This window comes from Aphis gossypii, chromosome 2 (genome assembly GCF_020184175.1).
Source record: "Aphis gossypii isolate Hap1 chromosome 2, ASM2018417v2, whole genome shotgun sequence".
NCBI classification, from domain to species: Eukaryota; Metazoa; Arthropoda; class Insecta; order Hemiptera; family Aphididae; genus Aphis; species Aphis gossypii.
In genome coordinates, this window is record NC_065531.1 from 64,546,144 (window position 1) to 64,560,082 (window position 13,939).

At 30.8% G+C, this 13,939-nt stretch overlaps 1 protein-coding gene across 1 annotated transcript; it reads left to right on the forward strand.

Annotated features, from left to right (window-relative positions):
* The first annotated feature begins 7,797 nt into the window (after nucleotides 1-7,797).
* On the forward strand, nucleotides 7,798-13,557 carry LOC114119110 (transcription factor HES-1-A-like). Its single transcript, XM_027980583.2, has 3 exons — nucleotides 7,798-8,320; nucleotides 9,234-9,329; nucleotides 11,603-13,557. Exons 1-3 carry the CDS (start codon nucleotides 8,207-8,209, stop codon nucleotides 12,563-12,565), a joined length of 1,173 nt encoding a protein of 390 aa, XP_027836384.2. The 5' UTR covers nucleotides 7,798-8,206; the 3' UTR covers nucleotides 12,566-13,557.
* The last annotated feature ends 382 nt before the right edge of the window (nucleotides 13,558-13,939 follow it).

A 13,939-nucleotide genomic window follows, 5' to 3' on the forward strand; every position in this document is an offset into this window, starting at 1 on the left:
TTGAATAAGTAGGTACATGTCTTTACCACTTTATATAATAATGTTTTCATGTCTGTATATGTAAAAAATTAAGCTGTATCACCTGTTCATTGAGTTTTTTTTCAAAATTATTTTTAAGTCAAACTTAATTACAATCGTAGAAAATGTTATACATCTTGATTTCAATACTTAACTAGAAGTACTTTGAAAATATTTTATTGTCCTAATACGTGGTTTGTCAACAGTTTATATCACATTTATGTATACTAAATCTTTATAACTGAATTATTTTTATTGTTTATTGAAATGTTATGTTCGTTATGTGGGGGTGGAGTAGCTTTTATGAGTACTTATTAACGTTTCCTATTCATACCAGAAAATAGAGTTATTCATAACAACTATAATAGTACAAAAAACAATATCTACACTTATGGGCTATAACCGTTATTTAATCTAAGTAAAATATCTAATACAAAATTCGTATTATAATACGTCTTTCAAAAATGGATGTTGTATATGATTGTTGAGACCAATATGTTCATAAAGCATAGTGAAATGAATTTACATTTTAAAAAAGCTGTTATAATAATTGATAATACATTTGTATTTTTGCTTGTTTTTAATTTTCATCAGCATATTTTATTGAGCTATTTAATAAAAAATAAAATATTATAATTATAATTATAAGCGCATAAATCAAAGTTAATACATTTCTATATGGTAATGTTTATCATTTATCTCGTATATATCATACATAATATATTTATTTATTCGTTCAGCCAAATCAATTACAGTTATACAGTTACAATAAATTACTTAAATAATAGCTGATACGCACATTAATATATAAATGAATAATATTATAGTATAGTATAAATTGATATTAATACCAAAAATCTTCCACTAAAATAATAATAAATAATTTGCCTAAAATAGACTTACCAAAAGATAATAAAAGTATATTAATTTATATATAGTGCTATCGTATATCGTATAATATTTAATAAATCTATAGATCTAAAACTAGTAAAACTAGGTATTGCAACTTATAAATTATTGTATCTTGACAATGAATTGATTAAATTATTAATAATAAATAACAATAAAACATTTTGTAAATAATAAATATTAAAATATGTACCGTATACATAATATAGTATTTATAAATAAAATATTAATTAAAATATATAATATATATTATAGATAATAGATATTTTAAGACGGGACATATCTCATCAGTCATCAACAATGATAGTATAACGTTAGTTCATAATTTCCAAATTATTTGAAAAGCCACAAATTCACTAATGGAATTGTAGCCAACTATTGATTTTTTTAATATCTACACCAAAACATTGCCAATATTGGTGATTATATAAATATATTAAATAAGGTATAAATATCAATAGAGAAATGTTGAATTGTATATTTGTAGAAATGCTAATTTTCAATTAATTATACATGTTAAGCGCAACTGATGAAAAGTTTGTTGTATCCTATAATAATAGATAAATTGATTTTATTCCACTTGTTGAGTTATTTTGGGTTTTTAGATTTTTTTATAAATCTATGTGATTTATTTTCAATTCACAGAATCAAGAAAAATATAATTTTTACTTCTGGGACTGTCGATTTAACGTTATAATAAATCATTTTTCTATATACAACTTGGTTATTTTTTTTTCAAATAATCTTATCTAATTGTATTTCTCATCATCGTTTTTAGCTTGTTAAGCAATTTCTGGGGAAAGTTTGCAAATTATCGGATTTACAATAATCGTGCGTTCGACATGATCCAAAACGTAAATATTATACATATATAGAGCTTAATCTTTTTTTGCCGAAAGGGAAAAATAGGTAATTACAACAACGACAATGATGATAATAATAATAATAATAATAGTAAAAAGATTAAAAATAATAATTTTTTATCCATTCACATTTTACACGCTCGTTTCATGTCACAGTGACTGGTTGCAAAACCCTACTGCGCGCGCGACGGCACAGGGCGTATCGGTGCACACGACTTGCGGTGGTCGTCGTCCGGATGACTCTACCGATGGCAACAGGTGACCTACCGTGGGACCGCAGATTTCATCCGTATCGACATTCCCACGTTTACCGACCGGCCGACAAGCACTCGCGCTCGTTCTAACAGTCGTCTATATACACATAGGTATATTCATAGTATCGTAATAATAAAATTATACTATTTTTTTTTTTGTATTCGCGGGCCCCGCCGCAAGTGGAGAACGGCCCGAGATCGAGACGAACTACGGCCGCGATACACACGCGCGCGCGCAATATTATTATTATACCTGTATAATATTATATGGGCACGCGTTTATCGGTGACTATCGATCGACAAATTGCGATGGATCGAATATTATATACTAATAATAATAATATATAATATGTGTACCTACGTAAAATATTATATCTTATGTACCGATCCATTGATTCGCGATTATGATACGCGACGTACGCTCGATCACCACCGGCCAAAACCGGTGAAAGTGAAACGGTATCATAATAATTCGTAATATTTATATATTATTAAACTATGAGTATATTTTATAGTTATGACTTGAGTGATGATAACGCGCTGTATTATTCGCGCGTCAGTTATATATAATCATACGATATTTATAAATATTGTGCATATTTCGATAACTGTTAGTATATTATACACCCACTCGTTGGCAATTATTATTACGTGTCGTATATATTATTATGCGGTTGGCAAAATTTAAAGCATCGTAAATCCCACACACGAAAGTGTAATTCGAACTGTAAAATATTTATAAATCTCGTTTACGTTTTAGATTTTTATGTTAATATACTATACTCCGATTGTTTAATCTCATTGTTTTAAATATATTATTTATTATGATCATTATTTTTTTTAAGAAACACTAAACATCATTTATTATGATGTGTAATCATTACGTATAATATATTATTTTATTTAATATAGCGACGAATATATAAAAGCAAAACGCACACAAATTGTAGTAGAGCAATCAAGGTGTGAACATGTGTGGGCTGTGGAGTGATACTCCAGTTCGGCGATGAATTCGCTTTCATTTGTGTGTTTACAGTATGTATAAACGAATAAGTATTCCGTTGTACATACACATTCAATTACAACATATAAATATAATATAAAAAAGTAAACTGCAACGTGACACGCGTGTAACATAACGATGATAATACGATATATATATTTGTATGGAAGTGGTGTGACTACTCTTCTGATGTTAAAATGTAAAATTACTTACAGACATTATAATATACTCAAATTATGTATTATATTATTATTATTTTTTTTTTTTCACTGTCGTTTTCTTGTGATGAATCCCTGTCTGGTTCATAAAAAAGACAATAAGGGATCGACAGTCTTTTGTTATTCATTCCGGTCTTTTTTGAAATTTGAATGGCCCATTCAAATACTATCGGCCCGATAGTATAATGAATAAATGTATTTCCGTGATTTAACCCGATTTCAAAATACGTCGTTCACTCGTTCATCTCTTATTAATAAAGATGATCGAACCGGAAACACATAAAAAGAATTTTTGAATGAATAAATTTGTCCTTGGTTTGTAACTAAATGTTTTATATATTTTATTTTCCCATAGCATGACAAACGCGTGAGCATTTATGATATGATTTCTGTATACACCTATATAGTTTTAGATTTATATCATCGTATGTTATGATATTATACATAGAATATGTAAAATTTACCTATCTACAAAGTTTATACTTTCTGTAAAAATCCAATTTTAAAAGTGATATTTGTAAATAAAAAAATAATAAACGTGTAGATTTGTTAGTTGTTGCAGTCGATTAGCATTGAGCAGGTATAGGTATTATTGTATTAAGTATCTGCATCTATTTAATATTATGTTTGATTAAATAATATTTGTAATTTTTACATGGAATTTAAAATCATAAAGGGAAAAAAAGAAGAAGAAGAAGAATAAGAAGAAGTAAAATAGGTCATCTTCCGGAAGTGGCAAGGTCATCGCGCAGACACGTCTGTTAAGTCTGTTCACGGAACAAATTTCGTCCCGTGAGTATATCTTAGATAATGAAGGGCGGAAATGGTTGCGGCACAATATTTTACATTTTAAACGCAGAACAATAGACAATAACACCACTGTTCGGCATAGGGTTGAAACGGAAAGGAATATCACGGTCGCGAATCGACATTTTATCATCGTATTAATATAACGAAACGTACGGTACCTACCTTATAATACTATAATACAATAATATAATATGATGTATATTATTACGCGCTTATTGACAACCACGATTTACCTAAATTCATATACTATAATATGAAGTAGTGATATTAGTGGCGGTGTTGACGACGTTGAAAAAGACAATACATTCAGTCGTACCTACATTTACACATATACAGGGTGATTCATTTAACGTAAGATACTCATCGTCTATTTGTATCAGAAAACGAATTAGATAATTATTGTAAGTTGTTATATAATGACAATTTTGTAAAAAAACATAATATTTTATCATTATTTTAAATTTTTGCTCGTTATTATTTTACGAGATTTTTACTCTTTTGAATGACAAAATACATTTTTAATTTCATATTCCTATATAAAAATTATTTAGAGTACTTTGATTCATAAAAAAGAAATTTCAAACAAGTAGTAAAATTATTAGGTATTACTTATAAGTGTCATTGTAACTATTTAATGTTAAGATGAGTGGTGTATTAATAAATAAGCATAATATTATGGAGTAACCTGTACCACTCTCTTCATTTAAATTTTAAATGTTTATAGCACTAAACTACTTGTCCAAAATTAAAATTGAAAACACCGAATTACTTCAAAAATTTAAAAAAAAAATGATAATGATAAAAATAATAAATATATATATTTAATATTTTAAATTATTTAAAAAATATATATTTTCAAAAATGTTAACAGTTTTCTAAAATAACGAATGTTTTGTGTTAAATACATCACCCAGTAGAATAATTATTGTTATAATTTACGGATATGCCGGAAGACGTTCAGAGAACAGGTGACCGCGCTGCGACTACCTCACATATATTATAATATACCTGGCAGATATATACCTATAAACACGCACACATACACTCATACCATATATATTATACGTACGTTATCGCGCGTTAAACGATATTATATCAACTCCCCCTTTCCTCTCAGCCACGTCCATTCGGTCATAAATAGTGTACTGCACTAACGCTGCCACCACCATACTTTACGGTACTACAACTACACTATACCAGAAACCTACTACCTATATACTACTAAAACTATAGCTGTCGGTCCGGTTCCCACGGCCGTCGACGGTCGCCCGTCAGTAATCAGTACATACATAATACATATATATACCTATACACACACACACACGAACCAACATGTGCGTCGGAATTATAATATAATATAATAGACATCCCTCGGAGTAATTAACCTATCGCCCCTTTATATACCCGCTACCTTTATAGAGGTACACGTATTATCGTCTATTATTACTATACATATGTATCGTCGGCTTACACAGTATCCGGACACACACACACACACACACACACACACACACACACACACACACACACACACACACACACACACACACACAACACACATCACACACGATTGAGTCACCGGTTGACCGACCGACGACGGAAACGCAATTATATACGCGGCGTTATCTGAGGGAAGAGCTGTGGACCGGAAACTCGGCCGCGGATCTCTCACGTTGACTCCGCACCGGAACGTGAGTTTCGCCCGCAGTCACCCCCGCCATACGTGTTAATGCCCATCATAGGTAGACAGGGTTGGAGGTTGGACATCTGTTGTACCTGCACCGCGTCCGCAGAACCTATAATAAGCGAGGGCATTTCGTTAGAAATTACGGTGGGTGTGGGTGGAGCTATTAGGTATCGCGCGAGACCGTTACGAAATTCGCATTTTTAAAAAACCGTTTTTTCCCTCAACAAATTATTGTTGTAACAGTTGACAGACTTGGTAAAACTGTAGCTAAAACGAAATAGAAAAAACACTATACACGTAGTAATATAGTTAATTCATATAACTATATTTACACGCCAGCAGCTACATCATAGTGATGGAAATGGCAACGTGATAAATAAAGAGTTTTAATAATATTTATTTATTGAATAACGACTTCAACAAGTCATAAGCACTTCATATTAAAAATGTGTTTTAAAATTTATCAGTCGATGAATTATTATATAATATATTAATATAGATGATAAAAATATGTTCACTTACTTGTATACAAATATGATAAATTAATATTCAATACCATCAATAATTATTATACTTGAAATACTTTAGATAATTATTAAAACAGCGAATGCCTAAAACCTCTTTATCAACAATATACGAATACATATAAATAATAATGAAGCAAATTTGTCTATAGATGACTATAACGTTTATATTGTATTAAATATCTAAGATCGATTAACAGTTGGTAAAAACGATTAAGGTAACCTGCATAGTATACACACATCACACGTACACACGTATGCCTTTCATGCGCAACGAAAACATGACATAAAAATCAATCAATCCGATCGCAATATATTATAATACGTTTACCTGGACATACCAATGGGATGACAATAGTGTTTGTATACATGAATTATACATGTGATATGTGGCGCCAAAATATTACGGTTAGTGACGAATAAAAATTGTGACACTGCTGTGTACCTAATACCTATATTATGATATTTTCCCGTTGTATTTTATGTACATTATATATTTTAATAAAAGTACCTACCTATACAGAAAGGGGCAAAAGAAAATACACAAAAGACGAACAAAACATTATATATGCCCTGGGCATAACAATATGTGTTTTGTTCGTCTCGGGGTCCCACAGTAGGCGGCTTGCTATATTTTGCAATTATTATACCCTCGCTCGGCGAAGTGGTTTTTTGGCTCGTCGTCGTCATCGCGTGTTATAAGAACTACTTTAATGCGTATACACATATTATTATGGTGTATAGGTACGCCATCATTAAATGTACCCTTTGAATCTCGCTTGCTGTGTAACAATAATAATAATACGACAAAAAGTCACAGCTCTTTTATAATAATATTATATACCTATATAGTATATACACTGTAAACACAAAGGTGTAGGTATAAAGTACAGTTAAACTAAAATAATACTGGAAACGCTTTTGTTTGAAATGTAAAACGAATGATTCAAAAACAAAAAAGATTGTCAAAACACGAATTTAACTTGTAATTGAATAATTATAGAACAAAAATAAAATTATACATAAATTGTCTAAAAAGCAATAATATACGAAAAAAGTTCTTTTTTTTAATTTATATCAAGAGTTAGATAGAAATGATAAAATTAATAAGTAATAAAATGTATTTTATCTATAATATTTCTATGTCTAAAAACGTAGATTTAACTTTAATATATACATTTTTCACGTTATTTCAGCAAATATTGAGCTATCAAAAAAATTTGGAATTAATAATCAATTATAATTATCATTACATATAAATATTTAATGAATATACTATAGGGGAAGTCGGAGCAGAACCGTACAATTAACTTCTAAACACTGGAGAACTTACAAAATTTTAAGAATTTAAAATACATCGAAATGTAAAAGCTGTGAGTTCGTGTTACCCACGTAAACTTTATAAACGGTTAGACAGTTAGGCCACAAATAACATGAATGGTGTATATTATTATTACGTACGGGGTGGGTGGGTACGCGCGTATTATTATCACTTATCGAAACGTAGAATATAGGTATGGAATAAATTATTATGCGCAAGGTACGCGCGCATAACGATAAATATATTTATATATAGTAGTTATCGTAGCGATTGTGCGGCACAATCGCGGCGATAGTTGCACGCGTGCACAACGTGGGAACTCGCGCAACCATGCGCCCCGTGCCATTATGTTTTGAAATAACCCAGCAGTATGGACCGGTTCGCTTTTGTCGGTGTTTTAGATCATTGCGCGCGTAACAGGCCGAAAATAAACGTTTTTTTCGAATTTCACTTTTCCGACGAAATGCTAACGGGTACGTGAACACGCCGCGAAACAGTCGGGTAAAATTTTTCCGATGTATATTTTTGTGCGACATCGCCGTGCCGTAGTTATACATGTTTTGTCACTCGTCAGACGAAAATATAGGTAAAATAATAGTATGTCATCGACGAACAATGACTCGGAAGACGACGATCCGAGGGTACATTCGTCCGGGATGTCATCCTCTGGCCAACCCAGACGTTACGAGCTTTCGAAATCCGAATTGCGAAAGGTAAATAACCATATTATCTATATTTATGTTGACTCTTAATTTGTTAAGTTAATAGTTTTAATAAGAATTTAATACATCACTGATCGTGTTATAATTATTTTTTTCTATTTAATTTAAAATAACTACGATATTTAAATTGATTTTTGAAAGTACGTTTTTAACAGGCACGTACACAAAAATAAAAATCCAGGGGAGGATTCATTAAAAAAGTGTACAATCAATATTATATTTAATATATATATTTATATTTATTAGATATAATTATTTATTTTTGGTGGAGGGATTGAATCCCCAAATCACCTTACCATACCCTTGTGGCCTGTATATATCTAATCTTTAAATAACTTTTCGAGATTAAGTGCGAAATAGTTTTTTGTTTCTCCTAAGAGTTGTTTAATGTTTGCGAATAATTCTCTTTTGATAAATTTAGCCATTTAATTGTTATAATACTGAAAATTAATATCTAGTTAAAATTATTTAACGGTTACGATACAATTTAATGTTAATACTTTAAACCAGTCTCAGAAAATAAAGATATTTATATTAGTAACTCTTAACTTAATATTATTCTTTTAATTAATTTTTATGTTCAATAACAAAAATTCAATATTATTTGTTATGAGAAAAAAAACTTTTTATTATTACTTCTGATATTTTATTATTATATGTATTTTAATAATTATGTGATAACGATTAATATTCATAAATATGTACGTAAAACGTCGTAAAAATAAACTCATTTTTAAATTTCTAAAAATTCTAATGATCCCATTAAATTTAAAAGGATGAAACTTGTTGAACACTGTATTGATAACATTGCTAAAAAAATGAAAATAAAATTTTACTTTGAAATAATTTTTTTTATTTAAAATTATTTAAATTAATATTAAATTTAGTATTTTCTTTATTTTAGAACAATAAACCAATTATGGAAAAAAAAAGGAGAGCCAGAATCAATCAGTGTTTGAATGAACTGAAAACACTAATATTGGATGCATTGAAAAAAGATGTAAGTTAACTATAATTTTTATAAAAAATATAACATGAAATCAGTATAAAAACAAACATATTATGTAAAATTTTAGTAATGAGAAAAACGAGAATCACATTAAGTTTAAATAGTAATAATATAATTTTTCGTTATAATACTTTGAAGATGGTATATAATATGATAAATTCTTAATCTTAGAAATATTAACAACAATTTAAATCTTATTTGCCATGTATCAAATATTTTTTTTTTCATTTTATCTCTTACAGTAATTTTTGTATTATTTTAGTTCTCTATATATACGAGTATAGTGTTTTTCAGCCAACTTCATATCTACTTTATTTTTATCATTTTTCGTCAATAGTCATAACAAATTACGAAATTCTTATCGTTTTTAATTCAAAAAATGTTTTGTATTTTTGTACTTTATAGTTGACACTTGTCAACTCATTGACTGTATTTATAAGAGAATTTTATCAGTTTTATTTTTAAATATCCAAGAAAATATTAATATAATGGTGTCTATTAATGAGCATACTTAAAATGAATAATTAATAATACCTTCATTAATTTTAACCATATACATGATTAAAACTAGAGTTAAGATGTTGATGACTTTTGCATTTTTTTTCTTTGATCTTAATATCTTATACAATGATATCTGAGATAAAAATTTATTTCATGCTTTCTTGATACTGAATAAACTTATTTTATTTTGCATTTTTAGCTATAAATGAATTTTTTGCATTTTTCATATTTTAGGTCATTATTTATAGTTTTGTACAGTGAGGGGGACATTATTTACAAATTTGTATAATATTTGGAAAAATAATTGTATTATTATTATCGTGATTACATTTATCACGTACCGATAAGATGTATCATACATACGTTATTATTACATAATATATTAAAGGTATTAATAATTATTATTTTTAAATTAAATATTTTTCATTTATTTAAGTAGATTTATTTTTCAAAAACATTTTTTAGAGGTTTAGAGTACTTTTTTTTTTAAAGTGAGCTTTTGTATGTTTTTTAGGTCATCAACATCCTATCTCTAATTATAACTGAATTTAATACTTTCCATAAGTAGAATAAAAATAATCAGTTCGTTGAATATAGATAGGTATAAAACAGAAAAACACAATTGTGTAATAATATTCCATTTAAAACATAACCACGATCTTAAAAATAACTTATTTGATCTCAAGGATTATACACTCTCTTTATTATAATATTGTATAGTATAAACATTCAATTGTCAACGTTATATTATTATTGTATTGTTTCTTTTGCAATGTCCCCGTTTTTTTTTATATAAATGTATTCTTGTTATTTCTACTGAATTTGGTATCATCGTGTGGTATCGTAACGTTCCTGCTGTCATTTTGTATTCCATAATGTGACAGTAGAAGGTTCAATTTGTTAAGGGAAAGACTTGGCTTATAACTTATAAGATTTAATCATCAAGGAATAGAAATTTTACTGTATATAGTAAGATATGGAATATATTTATGTTTAAATTGCATTGGTTTGTACAGTTATAATAAGCAATACATGCGATTTATTAATATTTATATATTATGTAATTTTAATGAAATGAAAAATAAAGTAACACAAATAGGTACAGTTAGATAAAATAAACTTTAAAACATTTCTCACATTTCGGGTACTCTGTAGATTATAGTTCAGATATATTTTTAAGTGTTTTTACATTGTACCTACAAAAATATCTAAGTTAAAGCAATACAATATTTTTAGGCGCGTAAATATACGTAATATATAATGTATACAGAGTAATACACAACTACCAAATTTTAAATAATCTTCAGCACTATATTGTCAAATTATTGAGCTTTTTTGTACTACTAGGAGTGAGTAGTAAAACAAATTTTTGTTGTTCAAATGAGAAGTCGTATTTTTACAGTAACAAAAAAAAATTACTAGATACATTTAAAAATATAAATTATATAACTAATTCAAAATTTTAACGAGTAATTTTTCAATTACCTTTCAAGATATTTTTATAAAGGATAATAGTCCTTAAAAATGGTTTTACAAAAATATAAAATACATATAATATGTAGAATATCACATTTATAGTATTTATTATACTTGGAACATTTTTTAAATATTATTATTAAACATAAAACAATATTGTATTGAATTAATGTATTAAGCGAGTTATCGGGCGGGGTCCAATCTCGAACCAAATAAACACTGGTTGTACCTACTTACTGTTATATTATCTTACGAAGTAAATGTAAATATTGAAAATATTATTATAGCCAGCAAGACACACCAAGTTGGAAAAAGCGGACATCCTGGAAATGACCGTACGACACCTGCAGTCGTTGCACCGGAGCGGCAGTGCCAGTCGACCTGCACTGGCTCCGGCCGCCTGTCCGACGGTCGAGTCGCCGTTGTCGCCTTCGTCGTCGACCGCTGCTGCCTTGACGGCGGTGGTCGTGCAAAAGTTTCAGACGGGTTACCAGGAGTGCGCCGGCGAGGTGAATCGGTTCGTTGACCGGTTGGACGGGGTGGACGAAGACATCAAAAAACGGCTGATGTCACATTTGGATTCGTGCGTGGCCAAAATGAGGTACGTCGCTGCGGCCGCGGGCACGACGCCCCCACCGCCGCCGCCGCCGCCGCCGCCGCGTCCACTCGTAAACAATAACAGTTACTCGTTGCACCATCGACTGGACCTGCAAGCGGCCGCGACGGCGGCGGCAGCGTTGGCCGCGTCGGTGCCGATGCCGACCGGTCGACCGGTCCTGCAGCAATCGCTGATCGGACGCTTGACGCCTCCGACGGTACCTCCGCCCGTGCCGCCACCGCCGTCGCTGCCGAAAGTCGGACGTTCGCGTGCCAGCGCGTTCACCGCGGTACACGGTCTGCTCCCGTCGCCGCCGGACGTCGCGGCGGGTTCGACGCCTTTCGTGTACTGCGACGAACCGGACGTGTCGTCGACCAGCTCGTGGGCCGAAGACGTGGCGGCCGCGGCCGCAGCGGCCCAGTACCCGCCCCTCGACTTTTCGATGAAAAAAACCGTGGCCGGCTGCGGCAACAAGAGGCCCCTGGGCGACATATCGGTAAACGTTCCTACGGCCAACGCGTCGTCTTCGCACAAGCAATCGGCGGCGGCACCGTCGGACGGCGACGGCCCTACGGCCGCGCGCGTTCGCAGGCCCGAAGAGTTGGCCGGCGCCGGTCCCGATTCCGACCCCAACATGTGGAGGCCCTGGTGACGCCGTCCTCGTCGCGTCGCCGACATGCACATGCGCCTGTACAGTGAAGTCGGAGGTATTTTCAGCTACTCTTCGGTAGCCAAGTCTTCGACCAAGTCGGGTGGTATTATTAGTTACCCTCGTTACACGCGAGAACGTGCCGTCCTGCATTTCGTGCAAAGTATATTATATTATTACTTGTACGACTTGTATAACACATTTATATTGTAATATGAATTTTTAATGTTACACGGTGACTGCTGCGAATTATTCCGTTTACGGTGTATAACATACAAAACCAGAAAGACGTATGTGATATCTCGTGTTTAAGTTATTTAAAACTCTTACATACTGCAGTATAGTTATTGAAAAAAAAAATTAAATCAAACGACGTCTTTGTGATTCTGGATTTCCCGAATTTTCATACTTTCCGCAACTGTATCAGTGGCGATCAAACGGGTAGGGACGGAGGACTGATCTTTTATTAACATGCACAAATTGGTATTTATTTAAAAGTGTAATTCAAGGATCATATTATAGATCCATTTATTATTTGAAAATATAAACCTAAAAAGTTAATTAATAGTTAGGTATATATACCGTGTACAAAATGAATCTAAACAAGTAAAAGTATAAGTACGAAAAACAGCCATTGTAGTTAAACCACCGATATGTCTCTTTGATTAATATAATAATAATTACTATACAATATTATAAAATATATTAACATTTTAAATATATTATTTCTCACTAATTATAAAATAGAGAAGAAAAAACATAAAAATTATACTAGGTATTAATGATATAAATGTTTTATGCTTATAAACTGTTCATTTAACAATTATTTTATGTATAAAAATATTTTACTTTAACCTAAAGTGCATTAAATAAGTACAGTTTTTACCTTCACCAAAGTTTAAAATTTTTACTATCAGAAACTGTTAATTAATATTTATATTTTATCAGATTATAAAAAAAAACTTATATTATTGTATATATTACTATATTTTTTTTATAAAAATATTTTAGATATAATATTATGATTTATATAAATATAAATATTGAAAAAACTTTATGAGGAATGTATCCCTCTCATCTCTCCTCTACCGTTTGACCGGCCCTAACTCATATATCAATTTGGTTACCACTTGAAAGTAACTTGCCGAACACCACTAATAGTACAGGCGTATATATTATGTTATTTCTTGCGTGAAAAACTGTGTTACTAATTTATACCGCTAAAATTACGTCTGATGATTTAGCAGATTAATGTTCAACACTAGGGTATAATTATTACACATGTAATATTTTATTATATACTATTTATATGTTACCAAAGATTTTTATAGTTATATAATACGCTCTTCTTATTTGCGACTTTTAATTAAGATATAC

Bases quoted from the DNA above. Each gene is read 5' to 3' on its own strand.
- LOC114119110 (XM_027980583.2), top strand. From the start codon at position 8,207: ATGTCATCGACGAACAATGACTCGGAAGACGACGATCCGAGGGTACAT. The intron at 8,321-9,233 runs GTAAATAACCAT...TCTTTATTTTAG, and splicing joins CGAAATCCGAATTGCGAAAG to AACAATAAACCAATTATGGA. The intron at 9,330-11,602 runs GTAAGTTAACTA...ATATTATTATAG, and splicing joins TGGATGCATTGAAAAAAGAT to CCAGCAAGACACACCAAGTT.